The sequence below is a fragment of the Apodemus sylvaticus genome, chromosome 3 (assembly GCF_947179515.1).
Source record: "Apodemus sylvaticus chromosome 3, mApoSyl1.1, whole genome shotgun sequence".
In the NCBI taxonomy this organism is placed as follows: domain Eukaryota; kingdom Metazoa; phylum Chordata; class Mammalia; order Rodentia; family Muridae; genus Apodemus; species Apodemus sylvaticus.
The window spans coordinates 147,808,325-147,832,366 of record NC_067474.1 but is presented as its reverse complement, the minus strand read 5'-3'; the positions used below and the strand labels follow the sequence as shown (position 1 = coordinate 147,832,366).

At 50.1% G+C, this 24,042-nt stretch overlaps 1 protein-coding gene across 1 annotated transcript; it reads right to left on the bottom strand.

Moving 5' to 3' along the window:
* Positions 1–2,833: 2,833 nt before the first annotated feature.
* On the bottom strand, positions 2,834–17,539 carry Trim63 (tripartite motif containing 63). The gene is made up of 9 exons (XM_052177684.1): positions 17,232–17,539; positions 16,043–16,215; positions 11,774–11,942; positions 10,746–10,841; positions 8,700–8,933; positions 7,244–7,266; positions 6,841–6,965; positions 4,660–4,734; positions 2,834–3,564 (listed from the first exon to the last, which is right to left on the bottom strand). Exons 1-9 carry the CDS (start codon positions 17,388–17,390, stop codon positions 3,554–3,556), a joined length of 1,065 nt encoding a protein of 354 aa, XP_052033644.1. The 5' UTR covers positions 17,391–17,539; the 3' UTR covers positions 2,834–3,553.
* Positions 17,540–24,042: the final 6,503 nt, after the last annotated feature.

Here is a 24,042-nt window from a genome sequence, read left to right as displayed (position 1 = left end):
TCCTAATCCTTCTGCCTCAATCTCCTGAGTGCTGGAATCCAAGGTCACCATACCCGGCTTCTCTCCTTCTGGTTTCTGAAGCCTTTAAAGTCTTCTGTGGGAAAATACTTGAGAACAAGACCCTAAAGAGGGTTCAGCAGGCGAAGCTGGTTGTCACCAAGCCAGGTGACCTGGTGACCACGTGGTGGGAGGAGAAAACAGACCCCTTGTAAGTTCCACTCTGACCTCCACAGATGTGCTGAGATATGGGTCCCCACATTAGTAAAGCTGAACAAAATATCAAAAATTAGACTGTAAGGAAGCTAAGTGCTTTCAGCCAGAGCTCCCATCGTCCAGTTGTTTGACAAGGTGTCTCACAGGGGGCGAGAGGGGAGGTAACCTCTGCTCACTGAGCTTAGAGGACACGGACTTACTCCTTTGGCCACATACGTATGATTTTACAAAAACAGCCCTAACACAGACATCAAAGAAACAAATATGTATAGCCAAGGTTGTACCTCGCCCTGCAGCTGGACTTGGTAATGTCGAAGAGTCACCCAGGTGTTACTGGTTTTGAAGGCATGAAGGGGTCATGGAGAACAGCCGAGGCTTGGCAGTGTAAGAGACCATGGAAGGCCGTTGGTGAAGGTGCAGCATCAGTTGCAGTTGACTGTCCAGGAGTGAAGGGTCATGTAAAGAAGTTGAGGCCTGGCACCATGAAGAGAGCCTATGAGAGGGGAAGCCTAGTTGCAGCAGAAGACCCCAGTGTATTGTAGATGCCAGTACCATGGGATGACCACCAGGAACAGGAGTGAAGTCAACCTAGAGTGCTCCAGAGGGCAGAGCTGGAGATGTGACCCAAACCCTTTGGAAGAGCCCAGAAGATCATATGTAGATCTCAGACATTGGAACAAGAAACTGTAATGTTGAAGTTGCCTTGGAGAACCCAAGATGTTCGAGATGCCAGAGCCGTGGGCTCTCTGCTGAGGAAAGCTGCTAACAGAGTGGAACCAGCCCAGGAGAAAGAAGTTTGCTGCAGTTAACAAAGATGAAAGAGGAGTTGGAGATCTGAAAAGCACTTTGACATCAGACATGGAGATGCAGAGTTTGGAGTGTGCCCAGCTGGTTTCCTCTCTTGCTTTGGGGATTACAGTTAAGCGATTGGATGTATGTCAGAAGAGACTTTGAACATTTAATATTGTTAAGGGTGCTATAGACAAGGGCACTTTGGAAGTTGGACTAAATGTATTTTTTATTATGCTATGGAGGTGTGGTCCCCATAGACTCACATGTTTGAACAAGCCTCTGGGGGGCCAGGGAGTGGAATGTGGTAGTTTAAGTGTGCCTAGCCCAGGGAGTGGCACTATTAGGAGGTGTGCCTTTATTGGAGTAGGTGTGTCACTGTGGGCGTGGGCTTTAAGACCCTCGTCCTAGCTGCCTGGAAGTCAGTCTTCTCCTAGCAGCCTTCAGATGAAGATGTAGAACTCTCAGTTCCTCCTGCACCACGCCTGCCTGGATGCTGCCTTGCTCTGGCCTTGATGATAATGGACTGAACCTCTGAACCTATAAGCCAGCCCCAATTAAATGTTGTCCTTATAAGAGTTGCTTTGGTCAGGGGCTGGAGATATAGCTCAGTAGTTAAGAGCACTGACTGCTCTTCCAGAGGTCCTAAGTTCAAAATCCCAGCAACAACATGGTGGCTCATAACCATCCGTAATGAGATCAGATGCCCTCTTCTGGTGTGTCTGAAAACAGCTATAGTGTACTTGCATATAATAAATAAATCTTTTTTTGTTTTGTTTTGTTTCGTTTTGTTTTTGAGACAGGGTTTCTCTGTATAGCCCTGGCTATCCTGGAACTCACTTTGTAGACCAGGCTGGCCTCAAACTCAGAAATCCTCCTGCCTCTGCCTCCCAAGTGCTGGGGTTAAAGGCATGCACCATGTACCTGGCTAAATAAATCTTTAAAAAAAACAAAAAAAGAAAAAGAAAAACTTTGGTCATGGTGTCTGTTCTCAGCAGTAAAACCCTAAGATAGATACATAGATAAACATAGATAACATAGACTCTACATAATACATAGAAACATAGATACATACATAGGAAAACAAATTGACTCTAATCCAGACTGGCCTTGAACTCCTGATCCCCCTACTCCTAGCCCAAAAGTTCTGGGATGATAGACTTTGTCACCTCACTCGGTCTGTGCTGGGCTGGGGATCAAACCTCCGACCTTATGAATCTTCTGCAGAGCTACATTCCCTAGCTTTGTTGTTGTGGGAGCCACATCTTGTTGTGCATCCCTGTCTGGCCTGACACTTAGCAGGAGCCCTGCATGAAGCAGTGGCCGACTCAGTCACAGAACATTTGCTCCCTCTTCTCCTACCTTAGTTCCACTCTCCTTTGCTATCCGCCCTGGGATGGGACTTCCGGATAAAACCCCTGACTGGCCAGGGGCAGGTCTTTGGGAGAACTAGAGCCTGTTCAGTGAGGCTATTGGCAGAACTGGTTCTCCGTGAAGCTCACGTTGGGGAGTGTGGGGGATATAAACAAGTCTAGCCTTGGCTATGCCATCTCTCAGGCTTTCTGCTTATTGACACTGACTGTCTCTTTAGACAGAGATCAGCTGTCTCTAGTTCTCACGGGCTGGGATTAAAGGTTGGCCAATGCTGAGACCTCCTGCAGATCAGGGCAGAACTTTCATCTAGTACTTCCTCAACCCTCAGTTTCACTGCTAGCAACACATACACATATTCTCTCTCTCTCTCTCTCTCTCTCTCTCTCTCTCTCCCTCGTTCACACACACACACATACTCAAGCGAAATGAAATCACACTTCTTTTGTAGTTACAGGAAAAGAGCGCTGTGAGTTTATTTTTTATTCTTTTTCATTTTTATTTTTGAGACAAAGTCTCTCTATGTAGCCCTGGCTGGTCTGGAACTCTCCATGTAGACCAGGCTGGCCTTGAACTCATAGAGATCCAACTGCCTCTGCCTCCAGGGTGCTGGGATCAAAGGGTGTGTGCCCCAATGCCTAGCCCCTTGTGCATTTATTAAAACAACATATAACACAAATTCAGTCCTATCCCCACGTTTGGGGACAGGCACTGAAATATAGCACATTGCCCTTTCTAGGCCTTTGAGTGAGACCCAGCCCTCCCGCTGAGGAAAGGAAGTGGACAGCTCTATTGTCTTGGTTTCCTTCCCCACTGTGACACTCCCCAGTCACACAATGACCAGGCGTGATCATACAAAAGTTCTCGTACAAAAAGCACCAAATTGGCATACATATACAAGTATATACAAAAATCACATTTTAAAAACATACAAAATATTTTGCACCAACGTAGAAAAGTGTCCTGTGACATTTTGGATACATTTCCAATCGTGTTTCAGCAGCTGCTGGACACAGTAGTGGTGGGTTCTGCACTAGTCCCTGCTCTCTGAGCAGGGAGAAGACACACTTCCCTATTGTGCCCCCCCCAAGGAGCCCTAACTCCCTCTCGAGATGGGCCTGTCCCCCACCACCTCCATCTCTGTCTCTGCGTCCAGAGGGTGTCTCACTCATCCGGTTCCTCATTGGTGTCCTGAAGGAGAAGATCAGACACAGGCTCATGAGACACAGACTCAAGAGGACCCAGGGCCTCCTGAGCTATGGTGACAAGTCAAATAAAGCCAAATTTCCACATCTCCAGCCTGGGTAGAATTTATCAGTCAGAATCCAGTGGGCTATAGGTTCCCTACAGCCGTGGTCCTCAACCTTCCCGGTGCTATGACTCTTTAGTACAGTTCCTCATGTCGCGGTGACCCCCAACCATAAAATTATTTCCATTGCGACTTCGTAACTGTGATTTTGCTATTGTTATGAATTGAAATGTAAATCTCTGTTTTCCAGTGGTCTTAGGTGACCCCTGTGACAGGGTCATTCCACCCCCACCTCCACTCCCCACTCAAAGGGGTCGGGACCCACAGGCGGAGACCGCTGCCTTAGACTCTAAGGAGCCAGTTACTTTAGCCGGGTTGGAATTTGTCTCCAGTAACTAGGGTAGAACACTGACCAGGCTAGGGGTGCATGCATGCCATTGACCCAAGCCCAAAGAGGCTAGCCTGGCCTCCACAGTGAGCTCCTGGCAAACTGTGGTTACTTTAAAGGAGGAGGACGGAAGGAAAAGGGGAGGAGGAGGAAGAGGAGGTGGTAGTGATGGTGGTGAAGCAGGAAGGGGGAGAAGGGGAAAAAGCAGCAGCAGCTGGGAGACGGCTTGGTGGGTGGGTCCCGGCTTGGTGGGTGGGTCCCTATATAAACAGGAGGGCCAGAATTCATATCCCCAGCACTCAAAGAAATGCTAGGTGACCGCTGTAGCCCCTGTGATTCCAGCGCTCAGACGACAGGAAAAGGGATCCCTGAGCCACCTGGCTAGATAGACTAGCAAATCCATGAACTCTGGGTTCTATTAAGAGCCCCTGCCTCAGTGAACGCAGTGGAGAGCTTTGGGCCCAGCTTTGGGCCCCGCATGGGCCCCCCCTGAGCACACAATATCTCTGCAGACATGCGTATATGCTCGCATCCTCGCCACTTAGAACAAAAGAGGAAAGCAGAGGTAATGATAATAGACACTAGGCACACACCCTGGCTATGCGTGGCTTGGCATTCCAACAGGGAAGCCACAGAGCAGAGCTCCTACCTTCTTTACCCTCTGTGGACACGCCCTCTTCCTCTTCTGCCTCCTCTTCAATAAACTCCTCCTCGTCGTCCTCATCTGTGAGGAGACCAGCTGTGTTAAGATGGGACTGGCTTCTCATAGCAGCTACTAGAAGACTGGCCTAGAGGGCACTTAGAGCAGCAGAGACCTGGGGGGTAGGTCTCAAGCTCACAGAGTCCGGCCTCCTATCCCCTGCCTCCTCCTTCAGGTTGATCAGGTCTGTGGCCTCAGGGGGCCACGAGGCACACTTATCGTTCTGTGCATCTCAGAGGAACCGACACATCACGGCGGGGAGGCAGGGCAAACATTGCCTTTTCTTAGGGATCAGAGTCCTTGGCTGAAAGGAATTTGCTCAGCCTTTGAAATCTGCTGGCTCGGCATCTCCTTGTTTGCCTGATTTCAGCCTCAGTCCACAGAGAGGCAGTCTTGTGGGGTGGGGTTCTGTTCAGGACAGTGGAACAGTCTCCATCCTACCCCCTTCCCCCACCTCCCACCCCCACAGCCTGCATTCTCACTTTCTATCCTGGGGTGTGACCTTCAAACCTTCCTAACTGAACCCTGCCCCTTCCTCAACTCCTTTCCAGGCCTCGGGCCTGGAATTCCTCTGGGAATTGTAGAGTCAACATTTCTTTTCTTTTTCTTTTTTTAAAGATTTATTCATTTTATGTATGTGAGTACACTGTAGCTGTCTTCAGACACACCAAAAGAGGGCATCAGATCCCATTACAGATGGTTGTGAGCCACCATGTGGTTCCTGGGAATTGAACTCAGGACCTCTGGAAGAGCAGACAGTGCTCTTAACCACTGAGCCATCTCTCCAGCCCCAGAGTCAACATTTCTCAAGCCTATCTACAAACCAGAGTGCCTACCATGGCTTTAATTTGGAAACCCAACACTCAGAAAACTGAGGTGGGAGATTAGCCACAAATTCAAGGACAGCCTGGGCTACATAGTGACACCCTGTCTCAAGAAACAAACAAACAAAAAAGCAAAACGACAAAATTGTCAGGTAAAACCTCCAGCTATACATCCAGGACCCATGCATAATCTCTATAACGCAGAGGACCTGTTTAATTTAAGCCATCATTACTGCTCATAATAGTTTTCCCCAGAGAATCACTACAGGCATGTCCCGTGGTGTCTTCATATTGTCTCATATGTCCTCAGCTAGTGTTGTAAGCCAAGTGGCCCCAGGTGAGGTGTGCACCAGCCACTTACTAGCCGTGTGGCCTTGAACAAGGGATTGCTGTCTAAACTCAAGTTTCCTAAGCTACAAATGGAAGCGCTAACAGAACCGCATCCTAGAATTGTATTCAGTGATGGGATTTACATCTTTCCAGCAGCCTCCCAGAGCTCAGAGCTGCAAAGTCTAACCTGTAAGTGGGCTCAGGGTTGGATGTAGTGGCACATGCCTTTAATGCCTGCACTTAGGAGATAGAGGCCATCAGATCTCTGGGAATCTGAGGCCACCCTGATCTTCATGAATGGGCTCAAGAAACGCTGTTGGCATGCTCTCCCTGCTGGGGGTGGATAGACAAGCCTTCAATGTGTTATGTTCACACAGTACAACCTGTCTGGAATATCCTTGTGATGACGTAGCCCACTCTGGCCTCCAGCTCACCATCTTCCTGCCTAAACTTCCCAGGTGCTGAGTAAGGCTCCATGCCCTGGGTTCAATCACCAGTAATGGATCCTCCCAAAAAACCAGCTAAAACAAGAGACCACAAAGGCGGGGATTCCGGGGAGTGCCAAAGATCACACAGATAACACACAAATGGCAGAACCAGGATTTGAAGTCAGATCTGTTTAAATGCCAGATGTCATGAACTTTGGATCCACGCTTCATTTATTTAGTAACAACGATGGACCAGGCACTGTGCTTGGGTTCATCACTAAGTTGGCTGTGGAACCAGGTATAGTGGGCACATGCCTTTAATCTCAGCACTCAGGAAGCAGAGAGAGGCAGACAGATGTGTGTTCCAGACCAGCTTGGTCACTTAGAGAATTCTAAGACAGTCAGGGCTCCGTAGAGAGACCTGTCAACCTTGGCTGTGTAAAGTTCACTTTTTAAAATGAATCTGCTTCCCCTCAGAGCTCAAGAGGAACGCTGCCTTTCGAAGGTCAAATATGCACAAGCAAAGTAGCATTACATCCTTTACCTACCTGTTCCAAAGTCGATGGCCCTCAAGGCTTCTGCTATGTGTTCTAAATCCAGAGTAAAGTAGTCCATGTTTTCAAAGCCTTGCTCTGTCTTTCCCAGCTGGCAGCCCTTGGACGCTTCTACGATGCTGTGTGTGTGGAGAGAGGCAGCGTGAGATCTCGGGTTCCATGCGGGAAGGGACGGCTTAGCCTTGGCTGTGTGGGTCCAGCCCAGCCCCACCATCCATCCCTTAAGTGAGGGGATGAAGAGGAGATGCAGAGTGGATGATCTAAGAAAGTAGGGGACATGGTCGGAGGTGTGTGTGAGCCCCAATCCCTGCAGAACTCATATGCAGGGTCCTACTGGGCAGGTGTCAGGAGCCTTAGGGAAAATAGGAATGTGGGGTACACTCCCGGAAATACTGACCTCTTGATGAGCTGCTTGGCACTCTGTGGAGAGAAGGAACAGAGGTTAACATTGAACTCCCAAGGATAGACTCCAGGTACCGTTCCATGGTACAGGCATAGCTCGATTCCTGCCCTGTTAGACGGACACTCTCTCTGTCCCTGGTTAGCACCATGTACCTGGCTGGCCACCACACAGCCCTGCATGCTTCCACTGTCCTGGCAGAAGCCAGGGTTCTCTGACCACACCCTCACAATGTCTGAAGTCTCCTGGATGAGAGCCAACCAAACTTCCTTTGTAGAACATGGACTGGACGAAGCTAGACCACAAGAGCTTGAGGGCATGTGGTCTGGGTAGTATAGGGGGTTTTATGTTTTTAAATGTTTGTTTATGTGTATGCGTGTGTGCATGTGCGTGCATGTGTGTGTGTGTGTGTGTATGTGTGTGTATGTATGTATGTATGTATGCATGTATGTTGCAGCCCCTGGAGGCCGAAAGAGGGTATCAGATTGGATTTATAGGTATTTGTGAGCTGCCAGGCATGGGTACAGGTAACCTAACTCAAGTCCTTTGGGAGAACAGTAAGCACTTTTGACCCCTGAGCCATCTCTCCAGCCCCTCTGGGATTTGCTGATGTTGTTTAAAAGATCTATTTTTGTTTTAAGTGAATATATGAGTGCCTGCATATATATGTATATACACACACCACATATGTGCCTAGTGCTCTTGGAAGTCAGAAATGGGCATTGGTTGCCCTGGAACTGGAGTTATGAATGGTTGTCAGCCACCATGTAGGTGCTGGGAACTGGACCCAGGTCCTTTGCAAGAATAAAACCAAAGTATTATTTTCTTTCTTTGGTTGGTTGTATTTTGTTTTTGTTTGTTTGTTTGTTTGTATTTTGTTTTGAGACAAGTTCTCTCTATTATGAAGCTCTGGCTGTCCTGGAATTTACTCTGTAGACCAGGCTGGCCTCAAAGTCACAGAGATCTGCCTGTCTCTGTCTCCCCCAGTGCTGGGATTAAAAGTGTTTGACACAAGGAATGTTTTTAACCACGAAGTCATTTCTCCACTCCCAATATTTTTATGTCTGTCTGTCTGTCTGTCTGTCTGTCTGTCTGTCTGTCTGTTTATTGAGAGGGTCTCGCTATGCAGTCTTGGCTGGCTGGAGCTTGCTATATCGACCAGGCTAGCCTCAAATTCCCAGAGATCCTCTTGCTCTGCCTGTGTCTTCCAAGTACTAGGATCAAAGTCTCGTGTCACCAAGCCTAGCCTGGTATGGTTTCTTTTGAGATGATATTTCACCAAACTGTCCTGATTTCCTCTGAACTTGGAATCCTCCTGTCTCAGCTGCCTAAGAGTTAGGATTATAGTCAGGAGCCTGTAGTGGCAATTCCTGGCATTTCACCGAAAGTGAAACAAGATTTAAACTCCCCATTGGAGTTTCAGATCTCCCCTGCCCCTTCAGACTGCACTCACCAAGAGGAAGGTGGCGCCCCCGGGCTCGTCCAGGGACTGGATGGCCGTTTCCACCAGCTTGGTGGACTTCTGCAGCTGCTCTCGGTACTGGAGGATCAGGGCCTCGATGAAGCCCAGCTTCTCCTCCTGCTCCTGTGTGATCCGCTGCAGTAGCTCACTCTTCTTCTCATCCAGGATGGCGTAGAGGGCATCGAACTTCTGACTCAGCTCCTCCTTCACCTGGTGGCTGTTTTCCTGAGGACAGAAATCCCACGGTCACATCCCATGGCATCCCAACCCACTTTCTGAGACAGAAGGGCCCCAGCCCTATCTGCATGCAGCAGGAAGAGTCTCCATCTCACAGGAAGCAAAGCCGTGGCCCTCCCCTCCACAGCGCAGCCCACTTGCAGTTATGATGTCTCCCCGCCATGTCTTACCAGCTCCAACCCTCCTCAAGAAGAGACCAGAATTTATATCTTTTTCTTTCTTCTCCCCTTCCTTCCTTTCTTCTTTCTTTTTTTAAAGATTGATCCATTTATTATATGTAACTACACTGTAGCTGTCCTCAGACAGGGCCCCAGAAGAGGGATTTAGATCATATTACAGATGGTCGTGAGCCACCATGTGGGGGCTAGGATTTGAACTCAGGACTTTCGGAAGAGCAGTCAGTGCTCTTAACCGCTGAGCCATCTCTCCTACCCTCCTTTCTTTCTTTCTTTCTTTCTTTCTTTCTTTCTTTCTTTCTTTCTTTCTTTCTTTCTCTCTCTCTCTCTCTCTCTCTCTCTCTCTCTCTCTCTTTCTTTCTTTCTTTCTTTCTTTCTTGACATTGTCATAATTGTATATCCCTGGCTGGCCTGGAGCTCACTCTGTAGACCAGGCTGGCCTCAAACTCACAGAGATCCCCCTGCCTCTGCCTCCTGAGCACTGCACTCTTCCAGGAGTGAGAAAGCTTCCTTCTTTCTTTTTCCTTTCTCTTCTTCTTTCTCTACTCTTGTTTTTGAGACAGCCTCGTGTATCCCAGGCTGGCTTCAAACTCATTATGTGTAGGAAGGCAACCCAGAACTTCTCTGCTCCTCTTGCATCCACTTCCCAAATGCTGAGATTACAGATGTGCCATCACATCTGGCTGGGAAAGCTGCCTTCCGCAGTCTGTAGAACCAGCAGCCTGCCAAGGCTCAGTAGAAATGCAGATTTCCAGCCAGGTATGTGATGCCTGTAATCTCAGCACTCAGCAGGTAGAGACAGGAGGATTAGAAATTCAAGGGTAACCTAGGCTACATAGTAAACACAAGGTTATCCTGTTCTACACAAGACCTAGTCTCAAAAAAAATCAAATCTGCCATGGCCATGGTGCACACCTATAGTCCCAGCACTCTGGAGGCAGAAGCAGGTGGATCTCTGATTTCAGACTACAGAGGGAGTTCCAGGACAACCGGGGCTACACAGAGAAACATTGTCCCAAAAGACAAACAAACAAACATCAAATCAGAGGTAGAAAGAGAAAGAAGACTGGAGAAATAACTTAGTAGTTAAGAGCACTGGCTGCTCTTCTAGAAGACCCAATTCAATTCCTAGCACCTACATCTTGAGCTCCATTTCCAGGGGATCTGACTCCCTCTTCTGGCCGCCTCTGGTACTGCACACACATGGTACACAGACATATGTGCAGGCAAAACACCCATATACATAAAAAAATAAAATTTAAGCAAGGGAGAAGTGCAGAATCCTGCATCCCTCCAGAGCCCCTGAGTCAAGTGTGAGCTTTTGAAGGTCCAGGAGCTTCGCTTTACAGCAAAATGATTAATGGTGGACACATCCGGGGAGTTACTGGCGGGTCTTTGGTTAGGGACCAACTGGGTCTGTCTTGTCCTTCAGCAGGGTCTGACACTGCTATGTTCGCCGAGGGAATGGAGGAGTGGCTGTGTCCCTTCCTGTCACCTCTATTGGGCACCCAAGATTCCAAACTGCAAACTGCACTCATAGCTCAGGTCTTCAGAGAGCAGAGAGCAGCTGCCCTGGACTCCTCCCCGTGGGCGTGGGCAGGGACAGGGCGGCTCGCACCCTCACCTTGGTCACTCGGCAGGAGTCCTCCAGCTGGGAGATTATAGTCTGCACTCGGTCGTTCCCCGCCACCAGCATGGAGATGCAGTTACTCAGCTCAGTCTGGAATGGTAGGGGTGGGGGTGAGAGAGGAGAGACGGAAATAATTCAGGGCCCGCGGTTTCTCCAGCGGTACAGCACTGTGGTGGTTATGCTCCCTGTCTCTGACAGAGTCACCAGTGGGGGTTGCTATCCCTCCTTCTGGGGTGTGGCTCAGGGCTAAAGTGGAGACTACCACAGATGTGTCCCTTATGGATAGATGAGGCCCAGAGAAGGGAAATGAGCAACCGGAAACACACAGCAAGGCACTGACAAAGGGTCAACGGAAAACTAGTTCTTCTTCCTTCCTTCCTTCCTTCCTTCCTCCCTCTCTCTCTCTCTCTCTCTCTCTCTCTTTCTCTTTCTCTCTTTCTCTCCCCCTCCCTCTCCCTCTCCCTAAGACAGGGTGCTACTGTGCTGCCTTGGATGGCCCAGAACCCAATATATAAACCAGGCTGACCTCAAATTCATAATGATCCTGTTCCTGCCTCTGAATGCTAGGCTTAAAGGCCTGTGCTACCATCCCAGCTGAGAGAAGGAAAAGAACTGGAAAGTTCTAGCAGAGAATAACGCAAGTGGAGTGTGGCGAACAGATTGTTCAGAAAGCAGGGGACAGCTTACACCATGTCATGCCGCTGGGTCGCCAGGGCCCAGGGCAGAGCCTCAAATCTGTCTTATACTTCATGAGAGGCTCAAGTGGAGAGGTCTGCGACCATGGAGTGGTAGACAGGACAGGGGAGCCATGGCCTCTTCCCTCCGGCCACACCCAGGTGCTCTCAAGTGGCTCTAAGTATAACCCATGAGCTCAGCCACCTCCCCAGGGAGGCCACGGCTGCTGTCCCTGTGGCCCGGGAAGTCCCTCCAGAGGGACTATTCCTGAAAGGCCGGCTCAGCACATCCACAAGGGTCAGATCCACCCCCAGGATTGTCAGGGCACCAGCAGCTGTAGCCAGTACCTTCTGTCCTTGGAAGATGCTTTGCAAAGGGGCAACCTCACAGGCCTGGTGAGCCCCAAACACCTTGCACAAGGAGCAAGTCGGCACCTCGCACGTGAGGCAGTAGATGTTGATCTTCTCATCTTCATGTTCCTTGCACATCGGGTGGCTGCCTTTCTGCAGGGGCCGACTGAGGTGGAGGAGAATCACAGGTCAGGGTTGTCCCATGTCCCTGTCCTGCTCTAGCTCTGAGCCCAGGCAGCCGTCCATCCACAGGTCGGCTCCCAGTGGGTCAGACTGCTCCAGTCTCCTTTTGAATTTCTGGGAGCCCCAGGGCAAGAAAGATAACGCTATCAAACAAACCTGTTTCCAACCTTAAAACTCAGGCTCCGGTGCTGCACCTGGCCTGAGCTGGCACAGAGGGTATGGGGAGGGCCCCAGAACTCCAGTCAGGCCAGAAGATGCTGACCCTATGGGAGACACAACAGGTGTCTGCAGCAAATAAACGAACCTTCCCAAGGTGGCCCAGCAGCACAGGCAGGAGAGGCCACAACCCCTGTGCTCTAATTTTAGCCCCATAGAGTTGGTTGCTGGGGCCTGTGCAATTTATTCCGACAGCAGCGTTCATGTCTATATTTATTCCAGGAGACTGTACCCTCCAACCGGGCCGGGAAGCCTGCTTGTTTTTCTTCCCTGAGTCTATAACGTAAACTACCTGGTGTGGAGACCGTGGAAATGAAATACAGGTAGAAAAAGCCCATCAGTAAACACATCCTGACGGTGCCCTAGAGTTCAGAGAACGGGCCAGCCTGTGCACCCTAAGCCATACAAGCACGCGTGGTGGGGGGCTGGGCTCCACAGAAGCGCAGAGCAAAGCTCTCTTCTACAAAGGCTCTCCGGGGCCCAGAATCTCTTCTTTTCTAGTTTTAAAACAGCATTTATTTAGTATATGTGTATTGGGGGCGCGGGGAGGCATGTGTGCCTCTCCTTGGAAGTCGGAGAACAGCTTGAAGGAGTTGTTCTCTCCTTCTACCACGTGGGCTCAGGGGATAGAACTCCATTTATCGGGCTTGGCCACAAGCACCTTCACCCACTAAGCCATCTTGCCGACCCCAGAGTTTCTTCTTTCTGTCTCCCCCCGCCCCGCCCCTTTATGGCTTCCCCCACTAGGGTACTGGGCATGGTCCTCTCCAACATTTCCCAGCCTACATTGGGGTTTTAGAGTCGAGGCTGGAGAGACCTTACATTCCATGTCTGCACTCCCCCGTCCCTTACAGCAATCCTTCCCCAACAGTGACTGCCCCTACCAGAGTCCATGTGGCACCTCCCCACAGCCCTGTGTGGCTGCTCACAGCCCGTCCAGGAGCCCCTGTCCAAATACTTTGTTTTGGTTTTTTTTTTTTCATCTTTGAGCCCAGGAACCCCATACGGTGACCATAGTGACAGGGATGTCCCTGGCACCGCGCCACCTGTGGCAATGCCCTGGGACAGTGGTACAGGGTATGCAGCAGGATGGAGAGGGCCTGCTTCCTGAGAACACCTCCCTCCCTGGGCCCAGTCCTTCATGCCTCGGAGTCTCTCAGAGCTGTGCCTACCATGCTGGAATGTGATCTGCAGAGCTCTGAGCAGACCCTGGTTAATGGCAACTAACTACCATTGTCTTTCCTTATTAGGGAAAAAACCGCAAAGGAACAACATGATCTTTAAAACTCAAAGGCATTAGGCTAACATGAGTATACTATAAATTACATTGTTATCATCATCACCACCATCACCATCATCCAAAATAGGCATCTGTGGGCTGACAAGATGGCTCAGGAGATAAGGGTACTTGTAGCACAAGGCTGACAACCCAAGTTCGATCCCTGGGACTCATGTAAAGACAGAAGGAGAGAACTGATTCCACAAAGTTGTTCCCTGATCTCCACACATGGGCCATGGCAGGTGTGCACTCACACCCACACCACACGCTAATAATGATAATAGATAAAAATATTTTTCCCTGTATATGTATGTGTGTGTTGTCTGGGGAAGAGACTGGGGGCTGGACAGTGTTAGACAGGAGTCCTGCCAGCGCCCTCCCTTCCCAGCCCCTTAACCTCATTAGTACATTTTTACTGTGAATCAGCGTCTTTCTGAGTCATCCAGGCAGGCCCTGCATTTGCAGGGTAGCCTGGGTAAACCTTGAAACTGAGATCCTCCTGCCTCAGACTCCCACGTAGCTGGCATCACAGACTCAGCAAAGTCTATGTGTAGTGCTGTGTTCCAGCGACACGAGACACAATGTAACAAAGAAGTGTTGGATCTTCCCTGAGAAGAGCAGAGAGACAGATGGGTTCGCCACTGAGAGCTTACTGTTCTTGCAAAGGACCTGGGTTTGGTTCCCAGCAGCTCACGGCCATTTGTAACTCCAGTCCTACTTCCAGGGCCGCTGTGATAGCTGACTCTTGTCTACTTGGCTACATCTGGAAATAACTAAAACCCAAGTGGCTGGGTCTGCTTATTTGTTTGTTTGTTTGTTGAGACAGGGTTTCTTCTCTGTGTAGTCCTGGCTGTCTTAGAACTCGCTCTGTAGACCAGGCTGGCTTCAAATTCTTGGAGATCCACCTGCCTCTGCCTCCTGAGTGCTGGGATTAAAGGCGTGCCCCACCACTGCCTGGTCAGGGAGTTTTTTCTTAAATCATTTGAAGTGAGAAGACCCACTTTTAATCTAGATCTTTTTTTGAGGTGGGAAAAATCCACCTTTACTCTGGGCCATGCCTTCTCCTGGCAGCAGCTAATATAAAGGACATGGAAGAAGGAAGCTCTCTATTTTTCCCACTTTCTCTGGTTTTCACTAGCAATGCTGTTCCTCCACTGCTGTTAGAGCCTATTCTTTTGAAGTATTGTGTGTGTGTGTGTGTGTGTGTGTGTGTGTGTATTACTCCCAAATACTAATACAGGGAACCAGTACCCTCTTCTGGTATATATACAGAAGCCAGGTACACGTGTACACCCATGCAATACACCTATTTGTAAGCAAAATAAAATAAATAAATATATTTTTTTTTAAAGCTGAGTTTGAGAAACAAAAGGATCTCAAGTTGATACCAGCCTGAGCTACGTGTCAAGGCTCCATCTTGAAAATGCAAGCTCTGGGTATGTCGTTCAGTGGTAGAGCATTTGCCTAGTGAGGTTCAATCTCTACCATGAGTGCCGCGCAGAATGTTCACTTTGGAGTTGGTCACACCCTCTCTTTCAGGGATGAGATGGCCTTGTGATATCACACTGAGGCTAGACAAGAACTGCACGGAGCATCCAAGGGCAGCATTCAATGCTCCGTGGAGATCTAATATTTTTGTTCATCCTAGTGACATTCTCTTTGGCCAACACAGATCCTACTGTCCATTCCTGTGACTGAGTCTGGCTACTTTGGCTGGGTTTGAACTCTGAGCCCTCCTGCCTCAGCCTTCTGGGCGCTGGAATTACAGAAATGCTCCGTTTTACTTGGCCTGGTGAAGGGTTTAGGCTGTACAGCCAGGAGGACAGCAGCCCTCACAGACTCAGTTCTTGTTGGCATGTTCTGATTGACTTGATTGGTGGATAGATGGATCAATCAGCATTGGGGCTGGGATCCCAGCCCCCAGGGCACTCTCAGGGCTGCCTCTCCCCAAGGAAGTTCTACCATTGAGCCCCAGCCAAGACGGTCTTCCTTGTAAACATCACCCAAGGAGGTGATGCCCAACACTGCCCAACTCCTGCTACACACCAATTCTGCCGAGATCACCCCCTTCCCAACTGGTAAACTTTGGGTAACTGTCCAAACTAGTATTACTGTTGTTGTTGTTGTTGTTGTTATTGAGGAGGGGTGAACTGGGTCTCATTCTGTAAACTAGGCTGCTCTGGAACTCACAGTAATCCCCCTATCTCTGCCTCTCGGGAGATAGGTTCATAGGTGTGAGTCACCACGCCAAACTGATTTCTGTCCTTTCAGATTCCATTTCCCTCTCTACATGGGAATAATCCCACAGGAGGAAGACTCTCTCTCTGTCTCTGTCTCTCTCTCTCTCTCTCTCTCTCTCACACACACACACACACACACACACACACACACACACACACACACCTGCACCCTAGTCTCGGGACTCTTTATCACGCCCCCAGTATCCCCAGAACTCAAGAGCAGAGGTTCTGTCTGCCTAGAGGGTGCTGGCTCTCTGTGCTGATGTATTCAGCTTTAGTCTCCCGGAGGTGGGAGGAGCCTGTGGAAGAGGCGGGGCAGGAGGCGGGGCTGTTCAGCTGCACACTGACCTGGAGCATTCTTGCTTGTAGATGTCAATGATGTTCTCCACCAGCAGGTTCCTCTGCAGGCCGTACACCCCATGCCGGTCCATGATCACTTCGTGGCGGCACGAGGGGCAACGGAAGCGACCTCCAGACATGGACACTGAGCCACCGCGGTTGGTCCAGTAGGGATTCGCAGCCTGCAGACAGCCAAGACAAAGATGAGGCGGTCGTTCCTACCCTCTCCAGTCTCAGTTCTCCTTACCCCAGTTGCCCCAAACACGCTGGCCAAACCAAAGGGCACCTACCGGTTCCTGGTCTTGACCTAGAACCAGCCCTCCCGTGTGACTGAAGTACTCAAACAGCGAGAGGTTCAGTACGGGCCAACAGGGAGTTCAAGTCATGTGACTTTAGACAAGCAACTATAATCTCTCTATGCCTCAGTTTACCACTGATACCACAGGTCTTAGAATTAGAGCCAGCTCCTAGGATATTACTTTAAAGATAATTGTGGGGGAAAAGGTTTTTTTGTTTGTTTGTTTTCGGTTTGGTTTAGTTTTGAGGTAGGGTCTTGCTATCTCAAACTAATTAGGTAGCACAGACTGACCCTAAACTCTTAGCAATCCTCCTGCCTCGGATTCCTGAGTGCTGGGATTATTGGCATATGCAACTAGACCTGAGTTTGGAAGACGATTTCCTGTCGTGGCTCTGGACCCTCAACTGTTCCCTTTCCTGCCTCAGGAAGATGGAGTCCCTTCTGCCTCTGTGTCAGAGTACACAGCCTCTGAGATGCTGCTGTGACCACGTGTTTCTTACCACCCTCCTCCTGAAGTCTGGGCCCCCTGCCACCCTAGTGCTGGCTCCTGCCCCAGGGCCTGGTTTCTCTCGCCTCTCTACCCACCTCCCAGTCTTATCGCTTGAGGTATTTGATCCTTGACTGGGGACTCAACAGAGAGCAGTCCAGGCAGAGCAGGGAGCTGTGGGCAGGGTGGGGACTAAATGGGTCCTTCGTAGAGAAGGACCGGAGCAGGACCCCTTTCTCCTTAGCCCCTTCCCTGCCCCCAGCCCTTCCCTGTGTGACTTCTCAACGGAGCAAGTGGTGGAAACGCCCTAGGCTGAGAAGGAGGGGCGTCTGAGAGGCCGTCAGGGGTCTAGGGGGGGATGGGGGAAGGGAGGGGAAGGGGAATTCCAGGTCCCAGCCCTGCCCAGCGCTGACCTGGAAGATGTCGTTGGCACACTTCCGGCAGAGGTTGTGCTGGCAGGGCAGGATGACCACAGGCTTGGTAAACATCTCCAGGCAGATGGGGCAGATCAGCTGCTTCTCCAGGTTCTCCATAGCATTTCCATCCGGAATCAGGCTAGATTTATAATCCATATTGCTTCAAAATGCGACTTGTGTCCTCCACCTGCGTCACACCAAGTGGAACGGAAGGCTTGTCTTTGTCCCCAAGCCCACTCGGATCCTCTTTGTCTTCGTCCCCGGACACCCGACTTCTGTCTTGGTCTGAGGCCCCTCTGATATTTATAGCTGCACCTCGGTCACATGAGCCCCGGGAGGGGACCAGCTGAGCATTCCGAAGCCAAGCTGCTGGCTGGGGCTTGAGTTTCCTCCAGGCCTCAAAGATTTGGCCCTCTCAGATCACATGCAGGGGTGAGCAATCGCTGTCACCCTGCAATGGGGGTCGTAAACAAGAACAGACTGTTCAGAGCCAGCTTCGGGGAGAGCCAGATACCCTAGTTTCCTGCACAAGTTGGTCTCCGCCCCCCCTTCCGCCTCCCCTCACCCGTTCAGTTGGGAGTAAGGGAATGGGACCTGGCAGGGTGGGGGGCTGGGGCTGGCATTCAAAGGATTAACAGCCAGCACTCCAACCTTGGTCTGTTCCCCTTCTGGATTCTGAGTAGCTCTGAGGCCTTGGGATAGCCCTTCTGTGAACCCTATCTCAGACGCCAGTCAAGCATTTCAATAGAGTCCTTTGAGACTCCCATGTTGGGCAGCCCACCCTGACAGCCCTCAGCCAATCATAACATTTCATCCTGACAAGGCTTTCTTGAGGGCCAGCACAACGGCTCCGTGGGTAAAGGGGCTTTCGGCCAAAGCTGACAACTTGCCTTCATAGGTTCATTTGTCTTCCCTGTGTCGGCATGCTCACAGCCCAGAAAGGAGTCGACCATGAACTCCCTTGTTCTGCCTCAGAACTCTGCCCTGACACCTGGAAGTCCGCCAGAGGCTCTGCTGGCGCTCCGTAGTATACAAGTTCGTTCCTGGGCCCCAGGAAGAACTGACCAGGTGCTGGGGTATATGGCGCTCGAGACAGGCGTGATCAGAGCTCAAGAGCGAGTGATCTGCAAGCCTATATTTCCAGCTCCCCAGGAGGCTGAGGCAGGAGTTCAAAGCTGGCCTGGGTTACATGAGACCCTATAACAAAATAACAAAATACTGTCACTACACACCCCTGTCACCACCATGAACCCTCACCCAAAACCACCCCACCCCAAAAGATTTAATACATATATTAAAATACGGCAGCCGGGCGTGGTGGCACACACCTGTAATTCCAGCACTCTGGGAGGCAGAGACAGGTGGATTTCTAAGTTCGAGGCCAGCCTGGTCTACAAAGTGAGTTCCAGGACAGCCAGGGCTATACAGAGAAACCCTGTCTCAAAAAACAAAAACAAAAACAAACAAAACAAACAAAAAAAGTTTTTTGTTTGTTTGTTTTGGGGTTTGTTTGTTTGTTTTTGTCTTTTTAGTGTTTTAGGTTTTTAAGAGACGGGAGTTTCTTGTGTAGTCCTGACTGTTATGGAACTTGTTTTGTAAACACCTGGCTCTGCCCACCAGGGGCTAGGATTAAAGGTGTGTGCCACCACCTCCTTGATAAAAAGACTAGACAGAGCAGGTTCAGTTCCTAGCATCCATAAGGTGGTTCACAGCAGATATCCCCTTCCTGGGGGTCTGGCTCCCCCTTCTGGCCTGCATGAGCACTGCATGCTTGTGGCACATACACTCATACCGGTAAAATACTCATAAAATAAAATACACATAAAAATAAAATAAAATTTTAAAATAATAGGGGCTGGAGAGATAGTTTATCAGTTAAGAGCCCTAGCTACTCTTTCAGGGGACCCGGGTTCAAATCCCAGCACCCACACGGTGGCTCACAATTGTCTGTAACTCCAGTTCCAGGGGATCCGATGCCTCTTCTGGCTGTACACAGTGCACAGAAATACATGCATGCAAAGCACCCATGTGAAAAATAAAATAAATACATCTTTTTAAAAGGGGATTAAAAAAAGAGTGCTGAAGATATGACTTCATGATAGAGCATTTACCTGGCATATGGGATTAGGGTTTAGGTTCAATTCTCAATTATTTCCCAGGAAATAAAAAAACCTTAGGGGGTGGGAGGGTGGGCTGGAGAGACGGCTTAGCAGTTAAGAGCACTGACTGCTCTTCCGAAGGTCCTGAGTTCAAGTCCCAGGAACCACATGGTGGCTCACAACCAACCGTAATGAGATCTGACGCCCTCTTCTGGAGTGTCTGAAGATAGCAACAGTGTACTTACATATAATAATAAATAAATCTTAAAAAAAAAAAAAAAAAAAAAAACTTAGAGGGAGGCCTAAGAGCAGAGGACCCGGTCTCAGGAAAAGGGAGATGAGGAGGAACCAGTCCCAGCAAGATTAGAGGAGGAGGCCTTTGAAGCAAAGGGCGTAGTGATTTAGGCGTGAGGACTGCCGCGAGGGCAGCCCTTGAGTTCAGAGCCGACCTGGGCTGTAGCATGGAGCCGTGTCAATATCTGAGGTTCTGGCGGTTCCTCTCATTCCCAAATCCTGGTGCCTGGTGTTTGCTGAGCACTTGCTACATGCCAGGCACTGTGCTAGGCACTCACCTGCCTTGCTTTATTTCTTCACCTGTACAGTCCACTGTGCACCCCCACGCGTGGACAGACAGGTCAGGCACAGAGAGGGAAAGCAACCCATGAAAGGTCACACAGCCTGCAGCAGTGGCTCTGACACACAGCCCAGACCGACCCTGTGTCTCTGTGGAGGTGTGTTTGGGACAAGTTGATACCAGACCACCTGAGGGGGGCAGGGGAGAGAAGGAGATGAGAACCAAGAAAGACTACACTGAGAAACCCAGTCATGGAGAACGGCTCAAGGGGAAGGCGACAAGGGCAGCCTGGGCAGTGGCAGAGAGGGATTGGGTCAGGGTTGCATTGAAGGAGGAAGAACCCGGCTGCTGTCTGTGTCCTGGACATGCTTGTCACTGGGGAGGAATGAGTCACAGCTTCCTGTTGACTTCCCCAGCCAGGCTGGGCAGGCCAGGTGCAGAGGCCCAGCAAAGGGACAGTGGGACAGCCTCCAGCCTGGACGCTGGTAAGGCCATGGCCTTTGTTTTTGTTTTTGTTTTTTGTTTTTTGGGTTTTTTTTTTTTTTTTTTTTTTTTGTTGTTGTTTTGAAACAGGGTTTCTCTGTGTAGCCCTGGCTGTCCTGGAACTCACTCTGTAGACCAGGCTGGCCTTGAACTCAGAAATCCACCTGCCTCTGCCTCCCAAGTGCTGGGATTACAGGCATGCACCACCACCGCCCGGCTGCCATGGCCTTTGAAAGTCAAGGGGTGAGATGCAGAAGCTCCCGCGTGGGTGGCACTGGGCAAAAGCCTCACACCTGTCCTCCAGGGAGAGCTGTTTCTCCTCTCCCAGTAGGACATGAGGCCCAGAGAGGGAGTTGACTTTGCCCAAGTCACACAGCCACAAACAGCAGAGCAATCCTCAAACCTGTGCTACTGAGTTAGAGAGGTTGCTGAGTGCTTCGTACCGCGGCTTTTCCATACGTCTTGTCATTCCAAGTGACTCAGTGGGCCAGAGTAGCACCTGCTGCCAGATGATCTGCAGAGGTTCAGAGACATGGTTGCAGTCACATGGCCAAACTCCACCAGAAGCAAGTGACAGCCAGTAGCATCACCAGGAAATTACAAATCAAATCACTACCAGTCATTAGAACAAACTAGAAAGTCACGAGACGGGCAGCCGAAGCGATCAATACGAATCATCAGTGGAGAGTTGGGCCCAGGATTGTTTTGAGGGGAGTCAGAGTCTCACAGTGTAGACGAGGCTAGCTGTGAACTCACCGAGGTCCACCTGCCTCTGTCTCCCAAGTGCTGAGATCAAAGGAGTGCAGGGCAAGACTCATTCAATTATTTACTTATTATTTATTTATTATTTTAATACAGGGTCTCGTGTAGCACTGGGAACTTGGCAAAGAATGGCCTTGAAGGCCTGATCATTCTGCCTCTGCCTCCCAAGTGCTGAGATTACAAGTACAGGCCACCATGATACATCATGGCGAACTTATGGCTGGTTCTGTAAACCTGGTCAACATGCTTGGCTGGGGAGAAAGGCCGTGGACTCTAGGAAGAAACCTACTTCTTTTTTTTTTTTCTTTCTTTCAATTGTGTTGCCAATCTTTTTTTTTTCTTTTTCTTTCTTTTTGTAAAATGGCATATTACCAAGATGAGAAGGTTGATCTCAGCTCACTCTGTAGCCTTTTACACTTCAGCTTTTGGTCCTCCTGCCTTAGTCTCCAAGCAGCCGGGGTTATAGACAGGCACTAACAGGGTTGGCTGGAATGTTCAGCTACACAGGTCCTCATCATTGTCTGCATTTTACAGATGGGAGCAGACCGCCATGTGGAGTTACGGCGTATCCACAATCGGTACGGGTAGGGCTGGAACTTAATCCCTAAGTCTCTGCTCTTTGGGATTGTCACTAGAAAAGGGACTTTTCAGAAACCTGAGAGTTTGAGGCCTCTTGGCTCATAGGAGAGAGCCCTGGCCAAGGGCTGGAACCTAGGCTGTGACTCTGTCTGAGCAAAACTTGCAACATGATACCCAGAAGGCCACACCCACGACCAATGGCTTCATCTACCAAAAGGAAGAACTATTGGAGTAGATCCCCAAGGGTCCCTTTGTTGTCCCCAGGGGCCTATTCTTGGAGTTGGCCCAAGATGATGAAATTGCAGGGGTAGTGGTGCCACAGGGGAAGGAATCTCCCCATCTTCCCTTTCATGCCCCACCCCCCTGTTTCTGGCTTGTTGAAATGTTTCCCTGGTCTATCACAGTACACCACAGAGCAGATCTGTCTCAGGTGTCTTCCTGCTCCCACCTGCTCCCCTCCCCCGGCTGTGGGGTTCATTCTGGACTTCCCCCCAGGAACAGGAACAGGAACGGGAACAGGGACAGGGACAGAGAGGAACGGTTGTTTGGCTAGGGCCTGAGGTCTCGTCATAGGCTTTGACATCACCCTCAGTGAAGAATCATCCCAAATCACAGGACCAAACTGATGGTCATCTGATCTAGAGGCTAAAGGTAGTGCAGTTGGCAGAGTTGAGCCCATGGGTTCTGGGTCATGATGCACTGTCCCAGGGGCCAGGACGGTGTCCGTTGGTCCTGACCCACATGCCACAGAAGAGAGCAGAGTGTCCCAGGAGCTCAGCACATGAAGCCTGGGCCAGAAGCCCCATGGCCTTCTTCTACTGTCCCCAGGTCTAGGCAATGCTTCCTGACAGCTTGAAGACTCTGGGGAGTGGACGCTCTTTAAAGAAAGGGACTTCAGGCTAGGCATGGAAACACACGCCTTTAATCCCAACAATCAAGAGACAGAGGCAGGAGGATCTCTGTGAGTTTGAGGCCAGCCTGGTCTATATAGCGAGTTCCAGGACAGTCAGGGATACAAAGAGAAACCCTGTCTCAACAAAATCAAATAACTAAAGGGGCTATCTCAGGAGATGTAACTGCAAGCACATGAAGCAGCTGTGTGGATTGGTGGGCCCCAAGAAGATCATGAAGGGGCTTTGTGAAGTGTGAGACGTGGTGGAGTCCCAGAGCCACTAAGGACCAAGGCAGGTGAGGTCAGGTGCTTTATGGCAACAGTTCTGTCACCTCGGGCAGGGTAGCCAACCTCTCCAGGCATGTCAGATTGCTGACCCGTGAAATGGCAGCTAGGCACAGAGATCTCTCTGGACCAAGAGTCTAGACTTCTTCATGGCTAGCCTTCTAGCTTTCTACAGCATGAAGAGGGAGCCTCTGTCTGATCTCTGACAGTTCTTCACGAAAACCATTATCATCCTGGTTAGCAGGCAGGGATGGCTACCTTCTGCTTGGTGGAACTTACCGGTCTAAATATGTGTTTGTGTGCTTGTTCACTGAGAGTAAGTCCCATCCATCCCAGACTGGCCTTGAGTTTAGTGTGTGGCTCAAGATAAGCTCTAACTCCTGACCCTCCGGGCCTCACTCCTGCGTGCTGAGATCCCAAGTCTGTACCACCACATCTGGCCTGCTGTGGTGCTGAGGATGGAGCCCAGGGCTTCACAGATGCTAGCCAAGCACCTTATCAGTGAGCTATACCCAGTCTCAATGCGTAAGCACGACTGACCAGGAACTTGCAACATAACCCAGGCCGATCTCGATTCCCACCCGATTCTCCTGCCACAGCCTCTGGAGAGCTGAGATTTCCAGTGTGAGTTGCTGGCTTCGCCTCTTTCTGAGGTGAAGTCTGCATGTGCAGCCCAGACTGGCACCTTGTGCCTGCCCACCTCAGCTTGGGTTCCTCGCCCCACAACCGCCATCTACAGATTGTCTTTTGCCGCCTAACAAATTATCCCCAGATTTAGCTTAAAACACTAACAAAACACAGATTATCAGTTTTGGAGGCTCCCATAGTTGAGAGTTGCTACATTGGTGTGCTGGCTCAGGGCCTCTGAGAGTCTGTGTTAAAAACATTGACTGGACTACAGGTCCGTTTATCCGAGCGAGGGGAGTCACTTTCAAGAAAGCTTCCTCGGGGTTTACAGTTTGCACTCCTTTAGTTCAGGTACCTGAGCACGCATTCCTAAATCGTGGCTCAGAATGAGAAGATAGAGGCAACGGCAGAGCCTTCTGTCAGGCGGCCTGGAAGCCACACACTATTGGAATTCTAAGTAACTTTTATTTATTTCTTTTGCACGGCTGTGTGTGAGTGTGTGGAGTT